General features: G+C 36.2%; 3 protein-coding genes and 1 non-coding gene across 4 annotated transcripts; 3 read left to right on the forward strand and 1 right to left on the reverse strand.

Moving 5' to 3' along the window:
• The first annotated feature begins 849 nt into the window (after positions 1–849).
• Positions 850–2,485, forward strand: LOC149954254 (uncharacterized). Its single transcript, XM_090169011.1, has one exon. The coding sequence runs from the start codon at positions 1,024–1,026 to the stop codon at positions 1,996–1,998; it is 975 nt and encodes a 324-aa protein (XP_090025137.1). The 5' UTR covers positions 850–1,023; the 3' UTR covers positions 1,999–2,485.
• Positions 2,486–3,449: 964 nt separating this feature from the next.
• TRNAF-GAA (transfer RNA phenylalanine (anticodon GAA)) lies at positions 3,450–3,522 on the forward strand. The gene has a single exon. It is a non-coding gene; the product is annotated as a tRNA-Phe (tRNA).
• An 820-nt stretch (positions 3,523–4,342) lies between these two features.
• Positions 4,343–8,727, forward strand: LOC149954256 (cryptochrome-1-like). Its single transcript, XM_090169010.1, has 11 exons — positions 4,343–4,988; positions 5,177–5,285; positions 5,374–5,516; positions 5,577–5,850; positions 6,745–6,885; positions 6,947–7,114; positions 7,179–7,284; positions 7,345–7,531; positions 7,593–7,807; positions 8,241–8,335; positions 8,414–8,727. Exons 1-11 carry the CDS (start codon positions 4,819–4,821, stop codon positions 8,417–8,419), a joined length of 1,614 nt encoding a protein of 537 aa, XP_090025136.1. The 5' UTR covers positions 4,343–4,818; the 3' UTR covers positions 8,420–8,727.
• A 5-nt stretch (positions 8,728–8,732) lies between these two features.
• Positions 8,733–11,110, reverse strand: GluRS-m (putative glutamate--tRNA ligase, mitochondrial). Its single transcript, XM_090169866.1, has 13 exons — positions 11,101–11,110; positions 10,945–11,053; positions 10,724–10,859; positions 10,536–10,646; positions 10,264–10,482; positions 10,120–10,200; positions 9,870–10,057; positions 9,754–9,808; positions 9,582–9,689; positions 9,365–9,525; positions 9,142–9,302; positions 8,922–9,076; positions 8,733–8,856 (listed from the first exon to the last, which is right to left on the reverse strand). The coding sequence occupies exons 1-13, from the start codon at positions 11,108–11,110 to the stop codon at positions 8,761–8,763; spliced, it is 1,590 nt and encodes a 529-aa protein (XP_090025992.1). The 3' UTR covers positions 8,733–8,760.
• Between the last annotated feature and the right edge of the window lie 2 nt (positions 11,111–11,112).

Consider the following 11,112-nt stretch of genomic DNA (forward strand, 5'->3'; position numbering starts at 1 on the left):
GACATTATACTATTTCCCATTAGCCGCGTGTCCGATAATCGACGATTGTCCATTTTCACAAAAAAGTGTCAACAGTGGAATCCAAAAGCCAATGAATAAAAAACGACCCGACGCGCAGTAGACGAGAGTCAGTCAAAAGCGGGCATTACCAAAAGTATTTTATTGTCATTTTTGTTCGTACAAAAATGAACTTTTCAACGCTTTAGTGCCAGGGTATTACTTTTACACCATTCAGAGAAAAAAGGCTCCGACCATTTTCGGTCTGAACACTGGAGACCTTTACCGCGTATTATTCGAAATCTTGTGTGTCGTCGATCCTAGGCTGGCCTCTGTTAAAACATTATTGTCCGAATACCCGCGTATAATGCTCGCTACCGACAAAACCGATTTGATTTTATATTTCGCGTGTCCACTCAGGATGCGTTGACGTTTATATATTTTTAAAAGTCCGGCGCGACAGTTTAACGTTAAAGTACCCCGTACGGCTAACCATTTCAACAATAGCCATTTCCTATTTCGTGCATTTACACACAACGAAGAAATACGTTGGGGTCCCGTCCCTCTGCCCCCCCTCCTCGGCTACTTGGTAAAAAGCTTAAAACTCCAGGTGGGGGTTGCGAGAGCGCGTCAGCCAGCGTGGTGGCAGAGAATTACAGTAAGGGGGTCGCCAAAAAGGGGTGATTCCCATCCCTAAATTGTCCCGCGGAGCGCGACTACACGGTAGTTTGAAGGTCGTGACACCAGGGGGACCCTTTCCTCCTATCTGATTGGTCCATCTCGGATGGGTGACGAAATTCCTCCAATGGGGCTGCTCCCTTCCACCGGGCGACATCGTACGTACTTTCGTTGCGAAACTTTTTCGCGAACTTTGGGCCCTTCCTAAATTTTCCGGCCCGTAGGTAAAAATAGGTTGGCGCCTGACGTGTTCGATCATTTTAAGTTTGAAGCTCGTACGAATCGCATCGTCGTTTATTTTGCGTCGTCGAATTTTGTTCAGTTATTTTTTTAACGATTTATTTGAAAATGATGAACGGACTTCATCACGGTGGAGGGGCTCCGCATCACTTGAGTCCCGTGATGGGCGGAATTCCTCCGGGGATGCACGACGGACGTCTGGACAGCAGTGTCGGACTTAACATGTCGGGACACCATCAACACGGAGTAGCCAACAACGGTGGAGGTGGACACGGCGGAGGCCTTAAACTGGACCACATTAAACGGCCCATGAACGCCTTTATGGTCTGGTCCCGAGCCCAGCGTCGCAAGATTGCCTTGGAAAACCCCAAGATGCACAACTCCGAGATCAGTAAGAGACTGGGAGCCGAATGGAAACAGCTAACGGAAACCGAAAAACGTCCCTTCATCGACGAAGCGAAGAGGTTGAGGGAACAACACATGAGGGACCATCCGGATTACAAGTACCGTCCCAGAAGGAAACCCAGACCCCCGGTGAAGAAGAGCGAACCCGCACCAGCACCACCGAACGGCGGTGCATCGTCGTACCCGTTCACCCTGCCGCCGTACTTGGGCGGAGGGCCGATGGATCCTAGAGCGTACATGAGTTCGGCCCACGCCGCCGCGGCAGCTATGAACACGATGAACACGATGAACTCGATGAACAACAGCCATCATTACGATTTGGAGAAGAGGGCTATGGAGTCCAGCCAGTTTGGACATTATCAAATGTCCGTGCCTTATCCCATGTCCTCCTCGGGCGATTCTGGTTTGTCCAAGTCTTTGAACGTTTCTCCGAACATCAAGTCCGAGTTCCCGTCTAGTTCTTCGCCGTCGCCCGCGGCTTCCCTCTACGGCTCTAGTTTGTACGCCACGGCCGGAGCGGCTTCCCTGATGGCCGCCGGACACGGCCAGAACCCGATGGGCATGGCCGGGACGCCATCCAGTTATCCGGCTACGGCTTATATGAGTGCCTACGCTTGCGGCCCCGGTTACTTACCATCTCAAGATCACCAAAGAAGAAGCGTGCCTGTTATATTCTAAATCACTTTTTTAAAAGACTTTTTCTCTCCATCTTTTGTAACAAATTTCTAATTCGGATATAGACTTTTTATAATGATATTGTCTATGAAAAAGTTTAAAAAATTTTAACCTGTAAATATTTGTTTAAAGCCATTCTTAATAATGGATAAATTTTTAAGATGTTACGATCGTTTTTATAAAATTTTGTAACCGAAGTGCCAAACTGATATTGAAATTTTTTATTGCTCGCGTACTTTTTAAATGAATGGTTTCAAATTTATGGATCCGCGCTTTTTATAAAAGAAATAAGTATTTTGTTTATATCTCAACGAGTTCCTAAATTTTAATTTTTGTCATGAAATAGTTCTAGATACTGCGATAAACATTATTCATTTTATTCGGTTGTAACAACGACATTCCCTTTTGCAGTATTAAGTATTTTTCTACGTTGTACATAATGTTGGAACTATTTTTTTTGTAATGTAACTATATAAAAGTTAAATATAGTACACAAAATGATATTGTAAGAATTTCTTATTAGTTCTTAAGTCAATAAAACTTTATTAGTTAAGATTTTTTCGTTTTTTATACTAAGTATCTCTAAGTCTTAACCTGAGCTTAAAGTCTTATTTATGTATTTATTAATTTATTTATTGTCATTACATCACCTATCAAGCCGTGAACGACTTGTGTATAGGCATCAAGATATGCACAAATATTCAATGCGTAGCAAACTAACAAAATAAAAACTGATAAAGAATGTGGATAACTCTGTCACGATAACTTTCTAATGTAAGTTTAGTAATTAACTTAATTTTATCATACGGACAATAGTTTTAGCGATATTAAGAATATAGTAACTCGTTTTTCGAAAATATTTCTGGACTTTTTAAGTTACGATATTTTTGTTTCAAAAATTATTTAATTTATATTTTAATATTAAAATTTCCCTTAAGAAATATCGTAACTCGAGCTCAAACGTTTAAAAGATTCATATGTTACAAATTTGTTAGGTATTTCCATAAGTCAATAATATTGTAACAATATGGTATTTCTGATCAGGGCCAGTGTTCCAAAAATACCATTATTGTGAGTAAAAAATTGTAAATATTTTAAATTATGGTAAATATGGCATATATCATACAAAAACGGAATATATCACCTTTTGATGATCTTTTTGTTCTAAATCCTAAAGGTTTTATCTCCTTAAATGTAGGTTTAAGCGAGCGGGTTTAAGTTTTAAATACTGTAAATAATTCATTGAATTATATTATTTACCATTATCAAACACATTTCCCATTTTAAACCGTAACGTTATTTACCAGTATTTACCACTTTGGAACAACGAATTTTGAAGTTACGACGTTGTTAAACTCAGGAATACCACTTGTCAGATATTGGGATGGAGGATTACAATAAGCATTTATCATTCCTTTACTAACGCTAATTGTTCAAATAAAGAGGTTATAACAGCCGAAATAGCTCAGTTGGGAGAGCGTTAGACTGAAGATCTAAAGGTCCCTGGTTCGATCCCGGGTTTCGGCAGTAGCTAAATTTTTATCCATCTTGATTTTGAATTAACGTAATGTAATGTACTTTGTTGAATTCTACTTCCGATATCGTAAAGGTTGTTGATCCCAATTTAAAGTACACCCTTCGAATTAAATTAATTCTATTAGCAAAATAAAACTTTCCAAAATCTATGATAATGTATTTTCTTATTTTTATAATTATCTTCGAAAAATTTCCATGTAGAACTTAATTTCGAAATACGTTTCTAAGTTTGGGTAAGAAAGATATTTTTACTTAGCGGGGGAAACGATGTGTAATAAGAGTACGAGCTTGCGTATTTGGTTTATTTATAACGATATAAAATATTTAAATTTGACTCGTGAATTATCAATTCTTTTCGTCTATAGACTAGTTAACCTTTACTGGTGTGCTTTTCCGCGGAGATCTCGCGTCAACCCGGGCACCTTTGGAATTACTTTCTAATTCTTTCCGTTATGTCATTATTACGAGCTAAGCGGGGATAGGGAGAGAAGGGGAAAAGTGGTGAAACACGCCGTACAACATGTGACTTGTGCCTGGGAAATCCACGTGGTACACACCGTCCAATCGAGACGCCCACAAGACTGTTTGGAAAAAGAATGGAGGAAATAAAAAGGAGTGGCGTTTGATATAAATCGGGCTTATATTTTAATTATCAAGAAAATTTTTAATATAAATTTATGTAAACGCAATTTCATATAATTAAATTTATACGCTTATATTATGGGATGTTTATTAATAATTACATTCATTTTGTTTTGATTTTTACTTCACGGTTCAACGCCTAGGGTAATAAGGGCAATACGACTCCGTTTCGTCCTCCAACGCGTTTAAAGTCACGTTGCAGAAGGTGTGTAAAAATCAAGGGCCGCTAAATTATCTCAAGGAAACCAGAATAGGAAACGGGTTTTTCGATTTCTGCTGCTTTTCGCTAAATTGCTATTTAATTCTTCATAGATTAGCAAGTAGGCTATTAAACTAACCTAGAAAGTTAGTTAATATCGGTCTAGTTTGCGTGTAATATAGTGTTCTCTAACCATTTTTAACGTATCAAAATTGACGGTATCGTTTTCTGTTACGCGTCTTAACACTGGCGGCGCCACCGTCTATGGACATTACTGCAAGGACATCGTTCGCAGATGGTTCGGTTTTGTTGCTCTCCTTTCTTGATTTGCAAAATCTTCGAGTTAAAATCGGAAGAACCCATACTAAAATAATTATAGTTGATTAACATGGTCTGCGACGAGCTAAAGTCTAATTTGCGTTTCCCTGAGAGCCGAAAAAAATACGATGTCTTCACCTCAACCGAAGCATGTTGTCCATTGGTTTCGAAAGGGACTTCGTTTCCATGATCAACCCGCTCTTCGCGAAGGTCTTGTCGGCGCTACCACTTTTCGGTGCGTTTTTCTTGTGGATCCTTGGTTTGCAGGCTCTTCAAACATTGGAATCAACAAATGGAGGTTATTATTTATTCTTATTTTGCCTGTTAAACATCATTCAACCGTTTGCTCCTTTACCAGTACCAAAAATCACTTAAACCTTGTTTATTGGCTATACCTCTGTATCCCTCTAAATTACTCCCTGAGTTTTATACAGGCTTTCTTATGATATGGATTATCTAACCAGTACTAATGTTATAATATTATAGGTTTTTACTGCACTGCCTAGATGATCTTGATTCAAGCCTAAGACGTCTAAATTCAAGATTATTTGTTATTCGTGGTCAACCTGCCGATGCTTTTCCCAGATTATTCAAAGTAAGTGTAGAATTTTTCATTACGTATATCGGAGGTATTACTCAAAATTAGTACTCTCTATATTAACCTAATTTTATAATTAAACTAGGAGTGGAAAACAACTCATTTAACGTTCGAAGAAGATCCAGAGCCTTATGGACGAATTAGGGACCATAATATTACTGCCATGGCTCACGATATGGGAATCACAGTCATATGCAGAACATCTCACACATTATACAAACTTGAAAAGTAAATTGACGTTTAAATATTAGATGTAAGACTCTGTTTAACTGTATTTTCTTTATTAAGCATCATTGAAAAAAAGGGGGGCAAGGCTCCACTCACATACAAACAGTTCCAGGCTGTCTTATCAACCATGGAACCACCGGCACCTCCTTTGCCTGGTATAACACTAGAATTCTTACAAAATGCATACACCCCAATTGAAGAGGATCACGATGCAATATACGCAGTTCCTTCACTCGAGGAATTGGGTTTTGATGTAGAAAACCTGAAGCCTGCTGTGTGGATTGGTGGGGAAACGGAAGCTCTAGTTAGGCTAGAACGACATTTGGAGAGAAAAGTGATTATTTTTTTTTTACTTTTTGTTCGTAAGTGTATTCATAAGTCTGTAATTATTGTTCATAAGTGGGTCAGTTAGTTGAGTGTCTTAGAATTAACGTTATACCGAAAAAGTGCTTGAAAAATAATCAGCGGGGCTCCCCGCATGAGCTAACTATATAACTAGTTAAAGAGCACCTATTAGGTCTAATGACTTACTCTGAAGTTCACCAAAATAGTGTGAAATAACTTCGAAATAAACATTTGACTTTAGAAAGTTAGGGAACTGACTAGGGCTGTGCGAGCACTAAAACATCGTTGAGTACTTGACCTCAAAAAAGGCCAAGACCTAGAATAAGTAATTGGATAATACTCGTTGATTACCGAGTACCAAAAAATTGCATATTTTGGTACCCGATTACTCAAATAAGTTGCTCTCTAAACTCGTTGAGTATTAATTTTTTTCTATCCTCGTTGCTTCAAAGTTCAAAGAGGGGTTTTTACAACTTTTTGGGGGGCAATAAACGGTACCTACAAAGTTGTGGAAACTGTGGTTCTTTTAAATTAATGGAATATTTTTCAGCATTGAAACTTTGAAAGTTACTTTATACTCCTTTTAAATTTAATTTAATATTTTCTTGAATAAAACCAGCTCCTAATCAAGTCCTCGATAACCCAACTCGTTAAAAATATTTCTTGTTGTTTTTTTAGTTACTCGACTCGAATAAGAGAAAGTTTACCCTTAATCAAGTACTTGGTTACTCGAATACTCGAAAAAAAAATCGATACTCGATTGCCTAAAACCACTAATCGCACAGCGCTAGAACTGACACATTAATGTGAAAGTTGTGAAACATAATTATAAACTTATGGTATAATTATTTATTTTATTAACTAACAAAGTTTGACTTTCAAGGCATGGGTTGCTAGTTTTGGTCGTCCAAAAATGACGCCACAGTCTATGCTGCCGAGCCAAACTGGTTTGAGTGCTCATTTGAGGTTTGGGTGCCTTTCAGCCAGACTTTTTTACCAAACTCTATCTGATCTTTACAAAAAAGTAATTCTTTGAAACTTTAAATCGGTTATTTATTTTTTAAACTTGCTTTTAATTATTTTAGATCAAGAAATTAAACCCACCTTTATCCCTTCATGGTCAACTTCTGTGGCGCGAATTTTTCTACTGCGCTGCAACGAGAAATCCTAATTTTGATCACATGAAAAGTAACCCTATTTGTGTACAAATTCCGTGGGAACATAATCCTGAAGCACTAGCCAAATGGGCCAATGTACGTACGAACAATGGTACTCAAGTAATTGAACAAAATTACTTAGTTCTTCTTGTACTTGCAGGGTCAAACTGGTTTTCCTTGGGTGGATGCCATTATGACACAGCTGAGAGAAGAAGGCTGGATCCATCATGTTGGAAGACACGCTGTTGCATGTTTTTTGACGCGAGGTAAAAAGTATTGTTAATCTCTCTGCGTACATTCGCTCATACGACTATTATCACCTTAAGGGGATCTCTGGATCTCTTGGGAAGAAGGAATGAAAGTGTTTGATGAACTCTTATTAGACGCTGATTGGAGTGTCAATGCTGGTTCGTGGATGTGGCTATCTTGCAGTTCCTTTTTCCAACAGTTTTTCCATTTATACTGTCCAGTGAGATTTGGTAGAAAAGCCGATCCAAATGGAGATTATATCAGGTAACTATACATTCATTCTACATTGTGATAAACTTCAGACTAAAATTACAAATAATTATAGGAAGTATTTGCCTGTGTTGAAAAACTTTCCTACAAAATTCATCCATGAACCTTCAAAGGCCCCTGATTATGTACAAATCAATGCCAAATGCATCATTGGCAAAGATTATCCATTGCCCATGGTAAATCATGTAGAAGTTAGTCGCATTAATTTGGAACGAATGAAGCAAGTTTATCAGCAGTTGGCTCATTATAGAGCCTGCGTTACAAAATCAGGTATGTTTTAACTAGGCATTTGAGAGTACTTGATCGAGCTTCAAGCTGAGTAATCGGCTCGAAGTTCGAAAAGCCTTAGTTGTAAAGCTCAAAAATGGTTTGAGCCTCAAATCGAGGCCTAGACTCAACTGACAAGTACTCGAAACTATTATTATTACCAAGGCACTACTTGTGAGCTTCTAAAAATGGCCAGAAAAGCTACTAAAATTTACCTTTGGGCCAGTGGCTAATTATTCCATTACTCTAAACCCCCTTTTTTAATGAAGGTTAATTAGTCGGTACTCTAAACCACTTTTTCAGCTAAGCCTAATAGCTCGATAAAATTTTAAAGCTCAGCTCGATACTCGAAATGTAAAATTTTTCATACTCAAAGCTTGGCTCAAAACCCAAAAATCAAGGCACGCACATTATATAATTATAATATTTTTAACAGCCAACAAGAATGTCATTCAAGCTCTGCACCTGCCACCAGATGACAATGGGAATTTAAAATCTCATAAAAGACAAGCGAAGGAGAATATAGCAGAAGTAAGTTAATCTTAAAATCACTTATAGTTTTTCCATTAGCTGAAGTTGGTATTTATACTTTTAATTTAACTCCTTAAGAACTAAAAATAACATAAGAAAAAAGCTTGATTTGTGATATGAACAAAAAAAAAACTCCTGTGCGTGGTTATCAATAAACTGTGTTAAAGTAATGAAAATTACGTTTTATATCACCATTAAATAACGGGACATTCCACATTGAAGAGGGCTAAAAATTGAATAAACTTTGACATTATCTCTCGCCGCTTGAAGAGTTTTCAAAACATATCGATGTAATTTAAATTTTATTGTAAAATTTAAATTCAATGTTCAAAGTTCCCCATCTTAACTTTGTAAATAATAGTTCTTTTTATATCATGAGAAAAAGCAAAATTGTTTTAACCAAAAGCAACAAAAGATTAATTTATTTAAAGTTTTTCAAAATAATGTTGAAGATTTGTAATTCGTTTTGTACAAATGTCTGTCCCTAAAATGTTGATTATTTCAGCAATGCTGGGCCCTTCCTGTTAAAAAAAACCCAAAAAGGAATGAATTAGAGTGTAAATAAAACATGTACTTGACAAAATACCTTTCTTCCAATTAAGCCTATCCTAATTATTTGCATACATTTACTAAATTTAAGCTTCTTGGTTTTGGCCAAAGCCTTAATCTCTGTTGCAAAAAAATCAACATTGAAGTCTTTAATTAAACTAATCACATCCTCCAACAAGCTTTTTGCCTCCTCTACAAAAAAAAAGAAAATTAAGTTTTGATTCTTTGTTGGCTTAATAAGTTAATATTATATTTACCAATATTGTCAATTTGAGGAATAGAAGTGGACCATTCGGGTTGAAGCCAAAAAAAATTAAATTCTTCATTATTGAAATCGGTTAAAGTGGTTATATGACCTTGAAATCTGCTCCAAAGAAGTATATCGCTCAATTTATCTTTGGTCAACATGTCTTCGTCGCTACAAAATGTTGATTCAATTAGTATTTGATGTTTGTCAGATCCAATTCCACAAATTCTAACCAGTTTGGATATTTTTCCAAAACTTTGTTCTTCAACTGCTCGACTAGACTAATTATTTTCTGTTCATCTTCGATACATTGATTCAGAAACTTCTTATTACAACTATCCAACTTTTCCAAATCCATTTTACAAGAATTAACATTCAATTTTTCCAAATCAAACTGTAATTATTAAAAGTTTTAATTTTACTCCTCTAACAGTTTAATTACTTATTTACCATATTAACTAAATCACCAAGTGTGAATAATTTCTCACTGTAAGCTCCAAAACCACCTCCCATATCAATCGCAAAATTTAGTATAGCTTCAGCACTGTAACCTTTATCCTACTAAACATAATTATTTTCCAACATTATAATTATACGTAACTTTTCAAAGGTGACTTAATACCTTTATAGCTTCAACGTTAATATCATTCTGTCTTTTTGATAACTTGGAACCATCTCTAATGGATTGAAAAAGGTGTTTAGTACAACTTTTAAAATTAAAAATTTTGATAAAGTTACTTGTTCATGATTAATGGTAAATGGGCATATTTTGGGGGTTCCCAACCAAATGCTTTAAAAAGCATTAAATGTTTCGGAGTTGAAACTTGCCATTCTGCACCTCGAAGCACATGAGTTACTTTCATATAGTGATCATCAATAACGCATGCTAAATGGTATGTTGGGAATTTGTCACTTTTAAGAATAATCTGGAATGATTTGTACTTTGTAATACTAAATTATTTTATTGCAATTAATTATGAAAACGTACGGGATCTCCTTCAAGCTTGCTTATATCTAAAGTTATTTTTCCAAAAACTAAATCATGAAATTCTATAGGCCCAGGTGTCATCTGAAATAATGTATTTAGCTTCATTTGAGTTTTTAAAGTAAAAAATGATTACTTTCAACTTACATCAAATCTAATAACGTAACTTTTTCCCGACTCTATTAGTTTGTCAACTTCTTCTTTAGTGAGAAATTTACATCTGTTATCATATTTAGGCACTTGTCTTAAACGAAGCGCTTCCTTCCTTAACAAACCCAACCTTGATTCTGTACAAAAACAACGATATGCTGTTCCATTGTCTAAAAGTTGCTGAACACAATCATTGTACAGTTTGATTCTTTGAGACTATAAAGAAAAAAATTTATTTCTTGATGGAAAATTTTTATAATTTTTTTTACTTGGACATATGGACCATATGGCCCAACTTTGGAAGGTCCCTCGGTAGGATTTATATTCATCCATTTCAAAATGGATTCTAAACTCTGAACCGCACCTGGTACAAGTCTCTCCTATTTTAAAAGAGGTTCCAACAGTTTTTATGATATTTAATTACAATAATTAGCGTTTATGAGTATAGGACGAATACTTGATCAGTATCTTCAATTCTTAGAATGAACCTTCCATGATGTTTTTTAGCAAATAGATAATTATAAAGAGCGGTACGCAAACCACCAATGTGTAGCTGACCAGTTGGGCTTGGTGCAAATCTTACGCATATATTTCTTACGAAATAACGAAAATTACTTATAGTAATTTTCGTATTTTTGTAAATAAACATAATTTTTAGATCAAAACGGCTAAGCCTACTTGTCAAAATACCACCGCCGTCTGCTTGAAAGTATCTTATAGGATTTTACATCGCAGTTATCAGTGATCACACCACGGAAATAGCTTCCCCTAAGCTGTCTGGAGCGGTCTGGAGTAGTTTGGAGCTATACTACATTAAGCTTAGCAAAATGTTACCCCTAACCATCT

This window comes from Leiobunum rupestre, chromosome 3 (assembly GCF_980474605.1).
Source record: "Leiobunum rupestre chromosome 3, qqLeiRupe1.1.hap1, whole genome shotgun sequence".
NCBI lineage: Eukaryota > Metazoa > Arthropoda > Arachnida > Opiliones > Sclerosomatidae > Leiobunum > Leiobunum rupestre.

Coding starts and splice junctions, on each gene's coding strand:
- LOC149954254 (XM_090169011.1), top strand. CDS start 1,024: ATGATGAACGGACTTCATCACGGTGGAGGGGCTCCGCATCACTTGAGT.
- LOC149954256 (XM_090169010.1), top strand. CDS start 4,819: ATGTCTTCACCTCAACCGAAGCATGTTGTCCATTGGTTTCGAAAGGGA. Junction 7,285..7,344: donor TGCATGTTTTTTGACGCGAG/GTAAAAAGTATT, acceptor TATCACCTTAAG/GGGATCTCTGGATCTCTTGG. Junction 7,808..8,240: donor AGCCTGCGTTACAAAATCAG/GTATGTTTTAAC, acceptor TATTTTTAACAG/CCAACAAGAATGTCATTCAA.
- GluRS-m (XM_090169866.1), bottom strand. Junction 10,483..10,535: donor CATATGGTCCATATGTCCAA/GTAAAAAAAATT, acceptor TTTTCTTTATAG/TCTCAAAGAATCAAACTGTA. Junction 9,303..9,364: donor TTGGAAAAATATCCAAACTG/GTTAGAATTTGT, acceptor AACATTTTGTAG/CGACGAAGACATGTTGACCA.